The sequence below is a fragment of the Aptenodytes patagonicus genome, chromosome Z (genome assembly GCF_965638725.1).
Source record: "Aptenodytes patagonicus chromosome Z, bAptPat1.pri.cur, whole genome shotgun sequence".
NCBI classification, from domain to species: Eukaryota; Metazoa; Chordata; class Aves; order Sphenisciformes; family Spheniscidae; genus Aptenodytes; species Aptenodytes patagonicus.
This window is the reverse complement of record NC_134982.1, coordinates 16,750,214-16,767,135: the sequence shown is the minus strand read 5'-3', so window position 1 is coordinate 16,767,135 and position 16,922 is coordinate 16,750,214. Positions and strand designations below refer to the sequence as shown.

Below are 16,922 nucleotides of genomic sequence, written 5' to 3'. Positions count from 1 at the left end.
CACTCCCGCCCAACTTGGTGTCGTCTGCAAACTTACTGAGGGAGCACTCGATCCCCTCATCCAGATCATCAATAAAGATATTGATCAAGACCGGCCCCAAAACTGAGCCCTGGGGAACACCGCTCGTGACTGGCCGCCAACTTGTCTTCCTCCCTTTGGTATTTCTCCAACTAACAAGAGGGTTTCTGGGGAGGGAAGGGAGAACGAGCTGGCAAATCTCTGAGGAGCCCCTGGGAACAGAGTGCAGCTGGGAGAAGGTGGCCAAGAGAGGTGGAAGAGAAACTCTGAGGACATGGCCATGGAGTAGGGCAGATGGGCCAGAGCAGATGGAAGCCCATGGCTGCTGGGAGCTACTGGATGGAGCCACGTTTCAATTAATGAGTGAAGGACACAGTATCTGACCTATCTGTGTCTCACAAGCTACTGTCAGAAATTGCTGCTAGCAGGGCAGCCTCACTGCATCTACTGAGCAGCAGCACGAGCATGTACTGTCGCAGCTGTCCTGGCTCCTGTGACAGTTTAAATTGTCTCACTTGGGATTTTGTAAGTTGTGGGATTGACTGCACATCTCCCTGCCTGTACTTGCTTTGTTTGTAGTTCCTTTCTTCCGGTGACTTTTTGAGAACCTCAGAATAGAAGCATTTTATGAAACAGTTTCTGCTGCCCTTCTGGTGGCTACACCTTACTACGAAGTACTCCTTTATTTTCTACAACCTTCCTAATGGAAGGTACATGACTCTGGTTGCCGTTGTGACATGTATCAGGGGCTGGGCATAGACCAAAACAAAACACCAGAACGTCTGAAATGTTCCCCTGTGACACCAGTCCTCTGTTTTCTTAATGTGCATTTCTGAACATAGCTCAGCCATTAAACAATGCTAATAATATAACTACTGATACGGCTGACATGCCATACCAGCAGAAAAAACATTGAAGCAGTGGTGGAGGAGCCCTGCAGCTGGAAGTTGATGAATCTGAAAGAGCAAAATGAATGAAATGTCTCTGACATCACATTTCAGTAGGCAGAAGCTTATACAGGTAAAAAGTATAACTATGAAGCATATCTTTAATGAGGGGGTAACATACTCAGAAGGACTACAAGGATGTCGTGAGGTTATGCAGGGAGAAAATTAGAAGGGCCAAAGCCCAACTAGAACTTAATCTGGATACTGCCATAAAAGACAATAAAAAAATGTTTCTATACATACATTAGCAACAAAAGGAGGGCTAAGGAGAATCTCCATCCTTTACTGGGTGCAGGGGTAAACATAGTGACAAAGGATGAGGAAAAGGCTGAGGTACTTAATGCCTTCTTTGCCTCAGTCTAAAGTAAGTCTACTGAAGTAAGACCAGTTGTTCTCTGGGTACCCAGCCCCCTGAGCTGGAAGTCAGGGACGGAGAGCAGAATGAATCCCTCATAATCCAACGGGAAACAGTTAGCAACCTGCTACACCACTTAGACACACACAAATCTATGGGGCCGGATGGGATCCACCCAAGGGTACTGAGGGAGCTGGCGGAAGTGCTCACCAAGCCACTTTAAGCAAGTGGCTGAAATTGGCTCACCAAGCCATTTATCAGCAGTCCTGGCTAACCGGCGAGGTCCCAGTTGACTGGAAGTTAGTAAATGTGGCGGCCATCTAACAAGAAGGGCTGAAAGGAGGATCTGGGGAACTACAGGCCTGTCAGTCCAACCGTGGTGCTGGGGAAGGTTATGGAGCAGATCATCTTGAGTGCCATCATGCGGTGCATACAGGACAACCAGGTGATCAGGCCCGGTCAGCATGGGTTTATGAAAGGCAGGTCCTGCTTGACTAATCTGATCTCCTTCTATGACAAGGTGACCCACTTAGTGGATGACGGAAAGGCTGTGGATGTGGTCTACCTAGGCTTTAGTGAAGCCTTTGCCACTGTTTCCCACAGCATTCTCCTGGAGAAACTGGCTGCTCGTGGCTTGGACAGGCGCACGCTTTGCTGGGTAAAAAACTGGCTGGATGGCCAGGCCCAAAGAGTGGTGGCGAATGGAGTTAAATCCAGTTGGCAGCTGGTCACAAGTGGTGTTCCCCAGGGCTCAGTATTGGGGCCAGTTCTGTTTAATATCTTTATCAGTGATCTGGACAAGGGGATCGAGTGCACCCTCAGTAACTTTGCAGACGACACCAAGTTGGGCGGGAGTGTTGATCTGCTTGAGGGTAGGAAGGCTCTGCAGAGGGACCTGGACAGGCTGGATTGATGGGCCGAGGCCAACTGTATGAGATTCAACAAGGCTAAGTGTCCCCCCTTGTATTCGGCACTGGTGAGGCCGCACCTTGACTACTGTGTTCAGTTTTGGGCCCCTCACTACAAGAAGGACGTTGAGGTGCTGGAGTGTGTCCAAAGAAGGGCAACGAAGCAGGTGAGGGGTCTGGAGAACAAATCTTCTGAGGAGTGGCTGAGGGAACTGGGGCTGTTTAGCCTGGAGAAAAGGAGGCTGAGGGGAGACCTCATCGCTCTCTACAACTCCCTGGAAGGAGGTTGTAGTGAGGTGGGTGTCGGTCTCTTCTCCCAAGTAACAAGTGATAGGACAAGAGGAAATGGCCTTAAGTTGTGCCAGGGGAGGTTTAGAGTGGATATTAGGGAAACTTTCTTCACCAAAAGGGTTGTCAAGCATTGGCACAGGCTGCCCAGGGAAGTGGTTGAGTCACCATCCCTGGAGGTGTTTAAAAGACATGTACATGTGGCACTTGGGGACATGGTTTAGTGGTGGACTTGGCAGCATTAAGTTAACAGTTGGACTCGATGATATTAAAGATCTTTTCCAACCTAAATGATTCTATGATTCTAGGATTCTGGATGAAGGCTGAGGTACTCAACATCTTTGCCTCAGACTTTAGTGGCATGGTCTCTATGGCTAGTGGTAGAATTTGGGGGAGGATGGGTAGTACCCACTGTAGAAGAGGACTGAGGACTGATTAAGCAAACTGGACGTGTAAGTCCGTGAGGGCAGACAGGAGACATTCAAAGGTCCCAAGGAAGCTGGTAATTTCCTAAACCACCAGGCTCAAAGCCTAGTGGCCTGCAGTTCCGTTAACAAGCAGCAGCCTCAGGGATGACACTGGGACTGATAGTATTTAACACCTCTATTCCCTACAAACTATATATATCAACTACAATTTTGAGCAAGAAAATTAATTCTAGCTTTGTGTATTCTTCTGCTGGAATATAAAATTCATGTTTTGATAGCTAAGCTAATGCAGTTAGGGGGCTGAGGAAGAGAGTGATGTTATTTGTGCAGAGTGATGCAGGTTAAATCTGGACCATTCTTGGAAAAAATAAATAAATAATCCTTGAATTTTAGAAGCAGCAGCCTTAATTTTTAATGCTCTGACTTGGAGTAGCCAAACCTAAGGGGTAAAAGAGTTAATAATGAAATAAATTGAAAGAAAATGATACAAAAATTCTAAGCTTTATCAAAGAAGATTATCTGAAAAGAAGACATGAGGAAACCCAATTCATATTTAATAATAGATCTTTTAATTTACCATCTGTAGAGGTCAGTATAACCTAAGGTGTTAGGAATATAATTTTATACATTATTGGTAATTTTTCTACAGAAGAATTGCACAGTTTCGGACACTTTGACCATGAGGTGAACTGCATGTACATTTTTAAAATGAAAGTAAACTGGCAGAGGCCAGCTGAGTATGTGACTGCAGGTGGTTTTTTTGGTTTTGGTTTTAATTATTATTTGTAGTGCCAAATCTGAGAGCAGAGGGCTCCACAGCAAGAGCTTTTCTGACTTGAAATGATCCTTTTTAATGATGGGAGAAAGGACGCATATCCCTGAATGCCTGAGAGCACTGTAGGTCTTCTCAAAGGAGCCCTGTTGCAGGCTATTTGTCACTTTGCTTGAATAGAGTGTCTTTGCACAAGGCTTACTTTCCTTTTGAATCCAAACACACTATCTAGTAACTCTTCTTCTAGTATTTCTGTTGCACTGAGGGCATCAAACTGTCAGTGCTTTGTTTCAAGTTGTATAGCATTGCAAGAAATTTTGAGAAACGTATTTTAACTATTAACTGTAAAATGAATTAAGCACTACAAATTAAATTCTGTATGAATAGAAAGTATGCAGGTTAATTATGTTTAATGACTGGGTTTCTCTTAGTAGTAATGTGAAGTTGTCTGATGTCTAGGACATGACTGAGTAGGGCTTATACAGCAGTAGTTGAACAAAGGAGGACAGGACCTGCAGTTACCTAGATACTCCTTGGAAATCTACGTTTCAATGTGATATTATTTTAATATGAAGATATAGTAGGTTTTTGCGGACACGTGTCTTGGAATGAAGCCTACAGTAGTATATCAGCTTACTGTTTCTCTCCCAACAAACGTGCCTGGAAGCCCTGCAGAGCCCTTGCAGCACATAATTACCACCATTGGGAGTGTCCTGGAGCCTCAAAGGAGGAAGGGAGCGTATTGTGTTAGCTCTACTTCTTCCACCTTTTTGAGGGCTTTTCCTGTCAATTTTGTTTGTGTTTATTCCTCTTCAGACTGTGTGGAAGGAATGTAGGAACTCACTGTTGGTATTTTATTCATACTCTCTCAAATTTTCAATGTGGGAAGTGGCAGCTATGCATTAGGCAGCAGCTGAAGAAATTCTGCCTGTCTCAAAAATACAAGCATATGTCAAAAGACTCCTGATCTGTGGGTTAGTGGTAACAATTGTGACTACAATATGGAACTCACTTTCAAGTGAGACTAGTATTATGTTGGCAGTAATATTTAATTATTGCGTGCTATGCTGTGTGTTTTGGAAATGGTATGCAAAGGTAAATGGAAGGCTTAACTGTCCCACGACACTGAAATAACATTCATCACTGTAAAGCAAATCCATTTCAATGAAGCATGTCACAGACTGTTTTGAGTTGCTCCTGAGATGCAGTTTCTCAATGTATTCCTTTGAGTTTCACTCAGTCATTCGAATCTGTTGCCAATGGTTATTTCAAGTTAGCTTTATGGGAGAACAAAGGAATAAAATTTGACCAAATTTCTCTGCACATGTTTTATGCTGCCTTAATTTTCTGGTTATGGAAAGTAGAAATATAAATATAGTTAGTGCACATATTTGTGTATGCTACATTTTAGGGAAGAGTTATTAATATTGTCAAGAAATATCAGTCACTCAAGAACTTTTATTCCATTCTTTCAAAAATTATACTTACTTTTTAATTTTGCTTTTCATTATGTGTATGTTAGGAGATACCTGGTTAACATTCTTGAAAATCATGTCATTTTCTGTATGGCTAAGCCATACAACCAAATCTTTATTTTGGACATCCTTTAAAAAATATCTTCACCCTGTTGTGCAGGTAGAGTGTGCTCAGCTTTGTTGCATTCAGCCAGTATTAACTCTTTGTTGTGTTGCTGCATTATCAACTCTACTGATTCAAAAATCCCATTAATGATTTCCTAGTGTTTCTTGGTAATGTTTATTCAGTTACATTCTCAGAGTAAAATCAAATCTAGCTGTCATAGTTGACAATATAACTACAGTAATTCTGTAATTGTGCCATATAAGGACATAAAATGAGTGGAAAATAGGACAAGGAAGTGTATTTCAGAACACTTAACCGTCAGCTTTATTCATCATTTTTGATACAGTCTTCATCCGGTCTTTTTCACTGAAGAAATGGAAAGTGAAATCTGGAAGAGTTGTGGCTTTCATTTTAGAATCAACTATAAACGTACCTTTCCTTACAGGACTGTTAGCAATGGCAAAGAGTTGTCCTCTACATTTTTATGTAGTTAGAGTAGATTTATGCGTATGTATTTTTTTAATATTACCTTCTGATTGGTATCCTTTTTTGTACAAAGCTAAGGTCTGTACTAATATGCACCCCCCCAACCAAACAAAAAAAACCCCAAACCAGCCACATCTAACCCCACAACAATTGATGAGATATTTTTGTTAAATAGTTATATATAGCTCTGATGACCTCCTTACTTGTGCTGTGGGTATCATTTGAAGCTGGCACATCTGTGAAGACAGACAGTACCTATGCGGAGAGGGAGACGTGTGTGACTAATGTATGTTAGTAGTGCATACGTATCACTGCAGGGAAGGGCGGAGCAGAAAACTTTGAAGGGGTCCTAAGTTCATCCTTTTGACTGCAGCATTAGCACTGTTGATGGTGGTGATGGAAGTATCTTGTATCCACTGCATTACCTTCATATCATTACCTTCATATCTGCTTTTCTCTGTGGAGTTCATACTGTTCCAGTTGCTCTGAATTTCAGTAGCTGTCACTGGCACGATATAATTATTTCCTTTCATAAGGAAGCTGAAACTGGCAATGGAGTCTGTACCTGCCACCTAGTCTGTGTCTGTGGCCGTCAGAGACCGTACTGACATTCTTAAAATTTTTACTCTCCCATCCTAGGTAGCTTGTTCAAGGTCTCCCAGGGGGATGCCTGAAAATTCAGGTTGAATGGGAAGCCTGTGTGAGGACTGCAGTTTAAACTAGAAGCATTCATTATCTTCTGTAAGAGTTTTTGAAATAGTAGTTTTACTAACTTTGAGCATAGTGCGAGGCATATGTATTCTTTCTTTTATTTAATGGAAGGAAAGAGAAATTTCAGACTAAATGCTATTTATTTAATATAGTATTAGGGCAGTTGGCAACATGGGCAAGGACTCTTAACAGAGAAGTTGCTCAGTTCCTTTTCAAACGGGTATACATTTTCACCTTGGCTGTCCTTTGATATTCAATTTTAAATAGAATTATTCAAGCTTTTATTTCCATCTGCATTCTCATCCTTAAAACTGCATTTACCACTGATAAGTTTCCAGTTTCTTGAACATGTCATTAGCATCTGCTTTGCTGTACTGTTGATGTGATACATGTTTGTCTCAAAAGATTATGTTCTTTTAACATAACCAGATCAGTTCAGATGCATTTTATCCCATGATGTTGGGAGTAGCTATAAAATTCAGTTACGGAAGAAAAGTCCTTCCCCCTGGAAATACAGAGTAAAGGTGTAAGACACCAGCATGGATTCAAGATCTTAATAGTGTTTGAAGGCTCCTGAGTTTTCCTCTTTTCTCTCAGCCACCTCTTCTTAGTCTGTCTGGATTTTCCTGTAAATTGTTTCCTGCTTGCTATAGCATCTTTCTAGCTTAGAAGACCATTGTGGAAAAACTTCACACTCTCCTGAAAAATATCTTGACTGTCTTGCCCACCTTGGAGTACTCACAAGCTTCTGCTGGAATGCCATAGATTGTCTTGGATGCCACAAGTGACCAAACCAACGGGAAGGTATCTGTTTAGGAATTACTATTAGGCTAAATTACTTTCTCAGGCTCTTTAGTGTTGTATTTTGATCACTCAAATGATGTTCAGATACGAAGACATCAGATGAGAAAATATGTACCCTTCTCTCATATTTTCTTAAAGATGCCCCGTCACTACAATAACAAAATAATTTATTTTGCAATGAGTAGACGTTACAAGAAATTCCACTAATTTTGTGTGGGTTTATGGCTGTGAAGAAGCAGAAGGGCTGAATATCTTAATTTAAAAAAAAATTAAAATCCATCAGGTCCATAAATTTCCACCTCTTGCATCCCAAGATTATTTGGATTGAGACTTAGCAAGAACTGCTGATGAAGCACAATGGGAAAAGCAGAATTCCTCCCTGCAGTATGGACCTTTTATGGTAACTGAGAAGCTACAAGGAAACTGTCAGCTTGTTTCTGTCCTCTACCTAGCCCTCTGTATAAATATTGCCAACATTGGACCTCCCAGGAAGCGCATGGCTAATTCAAAAAAACTTTTCTTCTCACTTAGAGCTCTTGCTGATGAAGTGGACTTTATAATAGTGCTTCAAATTACCAGTGCTCTACCACTGAACTAAGTCGTTCCTTCTGGTTTCTTAAGGAAGCAGCACCAATGTAATTGGGAACTAACAAAAATAATCTTAAATAAATAAAAATAAATGGGGGGGGGGGGGCATGCAAGCCCTGGAGCAGGAAACCTGCAAATGTACTTTAGAATCATAGAATCATTTAGGTTGGAAAAGACCTCTAAGATCATCGAGTCCAACCGTTGACCCAACACCACCATGCCCACTACACTATGTCCCTAAGCGCCTCATCTACATGTCTTTTAAATCCCTCCAGGGATGGGGACTCAACCACTTCCCTGGGCAGCCTGTGCCAATGTTTAACCACTCTTTCAGTAAAGAAATTTTTCCTCGCATCCAATCTAAACCTCCCCTGGCGCAACTTGAGGCCATTTCCTCTCGTCCTATCGCTTGTTACTTGGGAGAAGAGACCGACACCCACCTCGCTGCAACCTCCTTTCAGGTAGTTGTGGAGAGTGATGAGGTCTCCCCTCAGCCTCCTTTTCTCCAGGCTAAACAGCCCCAGTTCCCTCAGCCGCTCCTCATAAGACTTGTTCTCCAGACCCCTCACCAGCCTCGTTGCCCTTCTCTGGACACGCTCCAGCACCTCAACGTCCTTCTTGTAGTGAGGGGCCCAAAACTGAACACAGTAGTCGAGGTGCGGCCTCACCAGTGCTGAGTACAGGGGCACGATCACTTCCCTACTCCTGCTGGCCACACTGTTTCTGATACAGGCCAGGATGCCATTGGCCTTCTTGGCCGCCTGGGCACACTGCCGGCTCATGTTCAGCTGGCTGTCAACCAGCACCCCCAGGTCCTTTTCCAACAGGCAGCTTTCCAGCCACTCTTCCCCAAGCCTGTAGCGCTGCATGGGGTTGTTGTGGCCGAAGTGCAGGACCCGGCACTTGGCCTTGTTGAATCTCACACAGTTGGCCTGGGCCCATCGATCCAGCCTGTCCAGGTCCCTCTGCAGAGCCTTCCCACCCTCCAGCAGATCAACACTCCCGCCCAACTTGGTGTCATCTGCAAACTTACTGAGGGAGCACTCGATCCCCTCATCCAGACCATTGATAAAGATATTGATCAAGACCGGCCCCAAAACTGAGCCCTGGGGAACACCGCTCGTGACCGGCCGCCAACTGGATTGAACTCCATTCACCACAACTCTCTGCGCCCGGCCATCAAATAAGCAGTTGCTTATTTGAAATACCTCCTTTTTTTTTTTTTTATGAATTATTTAAAACAATTGAGCTTTGTACATGTTATTACATTACACTTAAATGCCTTATCAAGTAACCAAGAGTGAACAGTTTTACTGTCTGCAATTTGCCCTGTTCAATCAAAAATAAATAAAAATTAACATTTTATTGAAATGAAATGTATACTTCCCACTTCAGCTAGTATCTAGCACTATAAACCCAATTTAGGTTTTTTCAGAGATTTCACAGCAGAGGTGGCTGTTGCAAGCGGTCTTCAGGACGAGAAAATGTTTCTTCTGATAGACTGCATATAACATGCAAAGTATTCAAATAAAACAGTCTGACATGTCAGATGCAATTAAATATGTTATTAAAATTTAAAAGAAACAGAAATTGCTTGTTGCTTGTAAATGTGCAGTGTTTATAAATATCAGAACTGTTTTGGTCTGCATGCTTATCCTAGGCAAAAAGGAACAAAATATCTGTTGGGAATCACCTTTTAGTCTCAAGCATTTTAATTCAAATTTAAGATGCAGCTGTGCCCTATGCCAGTATGGTGTGGGGGAAAGTGCAGGTTGTGGGAGTTTGGTAGATGCACTGAGAGCGATGTAAGGCTCTTATGCTTTGGATATTCCTCAAAATAAAAGCATGTAATTACTTGGCTAGTTGGAGTTAATGCTTAATTGTTTTGCTTTACCAGGCATCGTACAGTGATGAGTATGTTTGCCTAAAGAGGAAGAGCAGATGCAGCAATTTAAATGTCCCTAAGTCCTTCTCTTCAACTTAACTTGTATTTTCCTGCTTCTGCGTACACAAAGGGATGAAGTCTCTTCTCTCAGTCCTGTATGACAGCTTGTCCAGCAGTAGATTTGTCATTGTCCTTCATCAGCACTTATTTCTTCAGATATTTCCTAGTTGCTTTAGGTCTTCACTAGTTAATAGAACTAAAAGGCCTGGAAAATGAACTAATGGCATTGTCAGGACAGGTGTATTGATAGCATAATCCTCAATGCAAACATATTCTGAGTTACTGGGGAGATAATCCATCGTCTTCAGCTACTCTGCGTTATCTTGTCAGTGAGCCTCTGGCAGGCAGGTGAGAGGTCACTGCAGTCTCTGTAAGAGCTCTGTATTTCTAGGTAGGATGGAGAATGATCTGAGCAGTGACAGGAAGTTGAGGACAGACATAAATCCTCTCATGCCTTTCAGGTTTGTATTTGCAAAGAAATATGTAGTAGTAATGTTAATTAATGTGATTAATAGTAAATATTAATCTGACCTGAGAAATTCCAAAGGGGTTGTTTATAGATATGGGAAGAGGTGACTTATTTTTCACTGTGCAAACAGTAAGAAAATATGGGTGGTTTTTTTTTTGGTGGGGGGGAGTATATTCCTCTCATTATGATCTAGAGACCATAATGATCAAGAGACCAATAAGTTGCTGGCCTGGCAGCTTAATGAGACAAGTCTTTTCCATATGTTTTATATCATGGACCATAGGTACTGATAACTAGTAAGGTACTGAATCTCATAGCTAATAAAAGGAAGCATAAGAGAAAAGCTTTATACTTGGAAGTTTTCCAGTCATTTAACCATATTCTTTAAGGTTTTATATATAAAACAGCGTACATTGTATTACTGTCCATAATCTATTTTAATTACAGATAATAACCAGTCAAAAGAGAGCAAATGCAGAACACTTGAGACAGAAATCAATTTATTTTAATCTGTAGAATTCCTTGCCTCATGTTTCCTACTAACCTCCCCTACCATGCAGGTGCCTTGATGTTCCACTCCCCTTTCTGCCCTCCTCAGCAGCCCTGCAGTGGCATATGAGGTTGTTGCCTTGTTTGGTTTTTGGGGTCTAGTGCTTGTTGTCCAAAAATGGCTGCTTTGCTCATGCTGATAGAACTTTGTACTTAAGGTAATTTCCTGTCAGAAGTGTGCCAAGTCTGGACCTCTTACCTTCCAAGATCAGATGCGTTCAGTTTAAGGTGGTGGAAGCAGGCAGGGGTTGAATGCTGTAGCATTGTGGAAAGTAAAAACAGAGGTAGCTGAACACCAAGCCATAATACGGCTGCTGTGATAACAGGTGCAGTTCTGACACTCTTTAAGAGAAGAATGAGTCACAGAGGCAGAAAGCATTGCTTGGTTTGAGGGACAAACAGAAGTGAATACTGATCCACATTCATTTATTTGCCCGTGTTCTGAAATGACATCCACAGACATCTGGAATAGAACAAAAAGAACGGTTTGTGCTGATACAGTGATACGAGCCATGGCTTTCTAAACTGGCAGGTGGAGAGTGCTCAGATGTTCTTGTTGCTACATTTCATAAGCAAAGATTTCTTTTGAGGAAGTAATGACATTTCTATCAACAGGAGAATGAACACTTTGCTTTTCTAAGGTCAGAGCCATTGGAACTAAATTCATCGCTCCTCAGTGTCAGTGCTTCCATTAAGCCAATGATACTACTCATTTAAGTTACACCCCAGGGCACCGGCCATGGCAGTGGATCCTTATTCTACTCATCATTCTTCTCCTATTTGCATCATATAGAGCCTAGAATAAGATATCTGTTTTCACTCTGGTGAATCTCTGTTAGTGTTTAAATACAGTAGTAATGAAATAGGTGGGCTTTCTATGCAGGAAAAGGTGAATATTTTGTGCTGTCATTGCAGCGAATATATTCATTATTTTTTTTTAAATAGTGAAATTGTTACATTTCCATTAAAAATTTAATTTTAGGGTAAGATGGTGAAAGGAATGGGGGGTGCCATGGACCTGGTATCCAGTGCGCAGACCAAAGTGGTTGTCACCATGGAGCACTCAGCCAAGGTAAGGCTCTGCTGCTTCTTTCTAAATAAGTGTTTTGTGCTGTACAGAAGAAGAAGAAGAAGAAAAAAGACATTTTACATTCATTCTGCTACTTTGTGAGGATTTGACAATTTTGCCATTAGTTATTATGGAGGTGCAACAGGGGGCTAGGTTAGTATGGTTCCTTTCCACTTGTAAGTGAATCATTCACCACAGAAAAAAATGAAATACTAACTTGATGTTTAAAAGCTGCACACATTTTTTAGTTACTTCATGCAAATTTAATGAGAGTGGCAATTGCCAGACCTACAGTAGGTGCTACCCCAGAGGTTTTACTCTTTGCCTAAGAATAATTTGAAAAATGAGGTTCCCCATGGTTAAATACTTATTATGAAGGAAAGATATTTACCTTTGAAGTTGCCAGTCAAATTGGTACTGACAGCTTAATAGAATAGATCTTTTTGGCATGATGAGATGCAGGCTGCCTTACATCATTATGTGATAGAGGTTAATCTAGTGACTTCTTTGTGAGGGGGGGTTTATAGATATAAACAGTCTCCCACAGAAGGTCACAAGAAACTTGTTTTTTGAAACTTCTAAAACAGGACTGTCCAAAGTATGAGAAAAATGTACTGAAGGACAAAAATTTCTATTTTTAGGGAACTATACCGAACATTTAAAATGAACTTTTTGTTTAATTTATGTGTTTCTGTTATTCCACATTCGTTGTATGTCTGCGATAAGAAATACTTGTGTATTGTTCAAGATAATATCCCTGTCAGAATGCATAAGGGCAAGCATAAGGAATTTACATGGTAAACTGTAGTAAATATGTAAATATGAAAGCTAAATACATTAACAGTTGTGTGTTTTTTAAATGTGATTTGAAGAATGAATTTTCACTTTAAAAAAACCCAACTATTGAAAAATATAGTAGTTTCACAGTTTATACTAAGCTGTGATCTCAAGGGGCACATTTTCAGTAACAGGGCTGAGTCTGACCCAACAGTTTTCACATGCATATGTGTAAATAAGTAAACAAAAGTACAAAGCAAATTCATGTATATGACTTGCATCCCTATCACAGCCTCCCAAAAACTGGATAAGTAATTATCCATTTGCTCAGACGCATACTTCAGGTATTAATGTGATCTGAATAAATATTTCTAGTTACTGTGGAATTTGGTTAAGGCTCAGAGTCCACACACAGTGTAATTATTCATGCCAGTTTTTCTCTTAAAAGTACTGCTACCAAAATCTTTTTTCAGTACAGTGTTTGGAAGTTGTTTGCATGTTGTTTTTTTGTCAGTAGGAGTACTGAAACCTGAAAAAGATGAAACCACAGATAGGTTCACCGTTACAAACAGTCCAGGCATAGACGTACTTATTTTGGCATATGTATACATAACTTGGGCTCTTATGTACATGGGATGCCTGGTGTGCACTTCTAGAGAGCCAGTTATAGGCTTTCATAAATTATTTCTTCTGCTTTTGTGAGAAGGCACTGCAAAACTAAACTATGTGCATGATTTTTCATTTTATTCTTATTTTAAAATGGAGGGTATTCTTGTCACTCTTTCCTCTTACCTAGCCTCTTTTTGGGGTCTTCATACTGCTTCTTCTTGTTTGCTCAGAAGTGAAGATGATGAAATGTGGAAATCTAATGTTTGGAAGTCAAAAGCTGCTGTTATATTTTTCAGGTGCTCCTCTTTTTTTTTTTTTTAATACACAAGCAAATATAGCACCCGTGAGACCAGTTCTGAAAGTCAGAAGTCTTTTATTGGGGTGACTGCTTCTTACAGAAGCCTATTTTATATTCATGACTTTTTAATTCTTTACACCAAAGATTTTCTCACAAACTTACTGCATCTGTATCTATGCATCAGAGGAGCAATCTTTCGTCCTGCTCAAAGCCCAGTGTGCTACTAAGTGAAAGAAATGTCTGCATGTACTGTGACAGTCTGTTGTGTCTGCTGGCTTTTTAGTGTAGGGACATTTTTGTCATCTTATTCTCCAAATAAATAATAAGATATCTATCATCAGATGCCAAAGTCTCCTGTAAATCAACAGCAGTCAAGATTTGGTGGATGGAAATACAGTGGAAAGCTATGGGATATACGCAGTACCTTCAATGGACACGTTCAAGAGTTGCTGCAATAAGTAGTTCCTGTAGTCAGTTGTGTCTGATTTGTGATCTTGTGAAGGATCTTTTAATCCTTTTCAAGTTTTTTTGTATCATAGTAATGGCTTGTTAAACATTAAAATAAGTTTTCTAAGAGTTTAAAAGTGCATTCTCCTTTCTCTACATGTTGCAGTTTTTAAACATAGCAATAGTCTGAGTCCTTGCAGTGCAGCCAAAATATAATTTATACTTAGAGAGTGAAACTAGTATCTGTCTTAACACTCTAATGAATACTCAAAGAATTTTCCTCTTTTTAAACTTTGATATGCAGTATATTACAAATAAAACTAAATAAGCTTTGCCCCAAATTATTTACATTTTTAATTACTTAATCTTTACATGTAATGAAAACCAAAAGGTACAGAAGAAAGATGACAGAACATGAAATGAGTTTTGTAGAAGACTCTTCAGCTTAAGAAATGCTATTGAGGAAGGGTAACATAGAAATACAAAAAATAATAAGGGCATGGAGAAGATGGATGCAGAATGGCTAGTCACTGCCTTATAAAAGAAGTAGGGGTGGCCAACTGAAATTAGCAACCAGCATGTTTAAAACAAGAATCATAGAATCGTTTAGGTTGGAAAAGAAGAAACAGTTTTCACAGCCAGCTAATGAAGTTGTGGATGATCAGCAGGATGATGCAGGAACTCAAAGAATTAAGTCTACATGAAAGGGACTAAACTATTTTATGAGCTTAAGTTCATCAGTGACAATTAAACAGCATTGCCCAGAAGCAGTCTCTAGCTCAGGAAATCTATACATCACAGCATGTCAGGAACCAGGAGAGCATATCTGTGGAAGGGTGGCTCAATTTTTGCTCCATATGCTTAGGCCACTGTGAGACACTTGGCAAATGGCCCTTAAGTCTAATTCATTATGGTATTTCGTAATGTATTTTTTGCTAAATTACTTTTTTGTTCATAACCATGAAGAAAAATAGTAGAATGTAAGGTTGTTATTTAATCTCTAAACAGTCACTGTGCATCTGTGCCTAATCTGCTAAATACTGCCTAAGAGAAATAGAAGTCAAGTTCTTACCCCCATACTGTCATTGACATGTTTTGCAAAACATAGTAAAGTTATGGCTGGTAATTGTTCCATGTTGTGAAATGAGTTGTCTACACCATTCAGAAAAATAGAATGGAAACTTGTTTTAAGCACTTGATTTGGACGTGACATGGAGCACTGAATTGAAAACTCCTTTCTATCATTGTGAATAGTTTTGATTTTAATGTGTTGTGGAAGATTAAGGACATTTTTGTTCTTCAACAACAGAATTTTTTACTTAAAGCAGACTGAAACACCGTAAGGTTTTATGTATCTACACAACAGTCTTTTCCTTCATCTGAACAAATCCTATATAAACTCAGACAGTAAAAATTCATGCAGTTCCATTTGGATTCCTATTCTGATAGTGCCCTGATGGATGTCTTCCAAAAGTCGCCTTTAATGCTAACTGGTAATACAATAATCTTCAGCTCAAGTGTTAAGAAGCTGGAATGTATTAGTTCTCAGGGTCACAGAGCCATTCAAGCTGTCACCTCTGCAAGTCCATGCATTTCAATCTTAGTAGGGTTCCAAGAAGAGACACTTCATTTCATATGGCTGAGAGGTATACCTGAAGATATTGCATATAGCACAGATTTGTAAGCACTTTTAGGCAAAGTGCGCAGGAAGGTCCTCGAGATGGACAAGATATAAGTAGATCAATTAAAAGTAACACTGTCACAAGTCGTTATTTTCATTAAGGGTGAATGAGTTTCATCAGAGTAGTTGCCTTGATACCAGATGTGGATCTTGCCACTATAATTAGAATGAAGAAATAGTTCTTCACAGAAAAAGATAAATTCAAAAGCACATGGATTGCTTATTTTGTTATCACTCAGGAGTCAAACTGGCTGAGAGATGGTTCCTGAGTTTATATTAAGACTTAAGGCAAACTGATTATTGTAAATTTAAGAAGTATTGAGTTCAGATGGTTAAATGAGACATGTAATACTCTGAGAATTTTGAAATGCATAACTGAAAATTGATAATTAGAGAAAAAATAAAAGCATGTGATAATGGGAGAAATGTGCACTTAATGCTACCTCTGTAAAACGCCTACAAATACTGACTAAAAATGTAGTGATCCATCAGAGATCTTGCAGCCTACATTCATTTAGCAGGATCTAAAGCCATTTGTGAACTCCTATTAAAAAAAATGAAGAAAAAAAAGAAAGGAAAGAAATAAGAAAAAAAAAGAGAAGGAAAAAACCAAAAATCTCACCACCCAAACCTTACCTGCCCAGCTTCATGTCAGAAGCTATGTCTTCTCATTAGGTAATATTTTTCCCAGGATTTAGAGGAACTGGCTTTTGATGCCCCAGAAAAGGAAGTGCCTTAAAGTAAATCCTATTGTCTATATATACATTATTTTCTACTATATTTGCATGCTGATTTGTTCTGTCTGAAACAGAGGTAATGTAACTTCTGTGTAGCACTTGAAGATGAGCATATTGCACTCACCTCTTAGTCTGCTTTTGGGCTTTCCTGGAGAGATGGAGGGAATGGGAATTCAATGTGGGTAAAGAAACTGGATTTACTATTTTCAGAGCGTGACTATGCACTTGAGACCTGGGGATTTGAAATGCCTGTGTGTATGGCTGATGCTGCACATACTGTTTGTGATAAAGTATAAGACACAGAAATGTCATGCCCGCAATGTCTTTCTCTAATTTTTGTCCTTTACGTGTCATCGGTGAGGTCCCATGTATCTCTTATCCTCACATTGCAGCAGGAAAGACAAATTATTAGCAGAAGCATGCAGAACTTCTAAACTCAGGAGCCCACTCAGTGG

General features: G+C 40.1%; 1 protein-coding gene across 2 annotated transcripts in view; it reads left to right on the top strand.

The window, feature by feature from the left end:
- Positions 1–16,922, top strand: part of OXCT1 (3-oxoacid CoA-transferase 1) — a 92,762-nt gene that overhangs the window by 62,330 nt on the left and 13,510 nt on the right. For both annotated transcript variants that reach the window (XM_076363206.1, XM_076363205.1), the window contains exon 14: positions 11,832–11,921. In XM_076363206.1, coding sequence (XP_076219321.1) covers positions 11,832–11,921 — 90 coding nt within the window. The remainder of the gene's footprint in view (positions 1–11,831; positions 11,922–16,922) is intronic.